At 40.2% G+C, this 1,541-nt stretch overlaps 1 protein-coding gene across 1 annotated transcript; it reads right to left on the reverse strand.

Moving 5' to 3' along the window:
* Positions 1–615: 615 nt before the first annotated feature.
* Positions 616–781, reverse strand: SARC_10160 (hypothetical protein; the record flags this gene model as incomplete). Its single annotated transcript, XM_014295806.1, has 1 exon — positions 616–781. A coding segment is annotated over one exon (166 nt), but the record flags the coding sequence as incomplete, so codon positions are not given.
* Between the last annotated feature and the right edge of the window lie 760 nt (positions 782–1,541).

Here is a 1,541-nt window from a genome sequence, read left to right on the forward strand (position 1 = left end):
ATATAGATACATACACACACACACACACACACACACACACATATATATATATATATTATAACTACAGTAGTTATTATTATTTTTAGCCAGCGATGCATGTCATTGTATGTGAAGTTGCCTGGGGTTGTGAGTTGAGGAAGTGTACGTGTTGGTCCTCTCATGCTCGTCGTATTCCCGTTTTTTAGTTCCACATTTCATGCTGGTCATTTTTGTACATCGCAAACAGACATACAAATCTTGTGAATTTAATTCTGTTGAATGCGTTTTAGCCATTTTATAAATATGTGCGGATATTGTTATGTGTTGTATATCTGTGTATTGTAGATAATTTAAATTCGCATTTGTGAATGTTTTCTATATCATTTCATAAACATGTACATATGTAACGTTTTTATACAAAAAATATACAGTACAAAGTGCGATGCGCGTGCATAGAAGGTATCACGTTATCCTCGCCCATTTAGTCTCTACACGCGTGCACGACCTTCCTTTGCCCCATCCCACTAATATAAACCTAAACCTTAGAACCCTAAACTCCTAAACCCTAAATCCCTAAAACCCTGGAAAATTTGAACCCACACAGAGCTTATCCAACCGGCAACCGCCTACCCACACTCACCCGGGCGAACTCTCAAAGCCGCCGGCGAGTGTCCCAAAGATAGACGCCCTAAAAATCGGGTCAGAGGAGAGTACACAATATCTGAGCATGCCCAAAGCACCTAGGAAACCGTTCTCGTGGCGTACGTTGGAGTTTAAGTCGATACCTAGACCATCGCTTCTTCTGGGTATGTGTATAGATAGCCTTATAATGCCTTTATTGTGGATATGTGTACAGGTGTACTTATAAGGTCTTTGTACTGGGTATGTGCGTAGGTAGAGTGTACTTATTCTGGGTATGTGTATAGATATCCTGTTAATGCTTTTATTGTGGATATGTGCACAGGTGTACTTATAAGATATTTATACTGAGTGCGTGCGTAGGTAGAGTGCACTTATTCTGGGTATGCATGTATTGTGAATTACAATGGTGCATTTATTCTGGGTGTATTACATGGTGTTATGATCATATCTCAACACAACACTATATAGACACACACGATGTTTGGTGCCCCGTCCCTCTTCGCCATTCAATTGGCATTTACACTCGGCTTATTTACCATTGAGACTGCGTGGGACTGTTTTCTGTACAACGGGACGAATTAACCAAATGTTGTAATAAATTGGCTTTAGGGGGCTTTAGGGCTTTAGGGCTTTAGGGCTTCAAGGGCTTCTGCCTCATGCGCTCACCTGTCCTCTTTCTGTCGTTTAGGACTGGCCGGGACAATTCCCTTCACGACCGGCGCTGCAGCCATAGTCACTTCGGTTTTTTCGGAAGACGCAAATGCTGCGGTTGAAAGTGCGCTTATAAACTACTCCGCATGCATACTGAGGTGGGTAACATCAATCGTGTTTGTATTCTTAGATGTATATTTCTACAATTTTTATACATCTATTAATATATTTATATATATATAAGTACATACATAAATACATACAATATA

This window comes from Sphaeroforma arctica (genome assembly GCF_001186125.1).
Source record: "Sphaeroforma arctica JP610 unplaced genomic scaffold supercont1.1155, whole genome shotgun sequence".
In the NCBI taxonomy this organism is placed as follows: domain Eukaryota; class Ichthyosporea; order Ichthyophonida; genus Sphaeroforma; species Sphaeroforma arctica.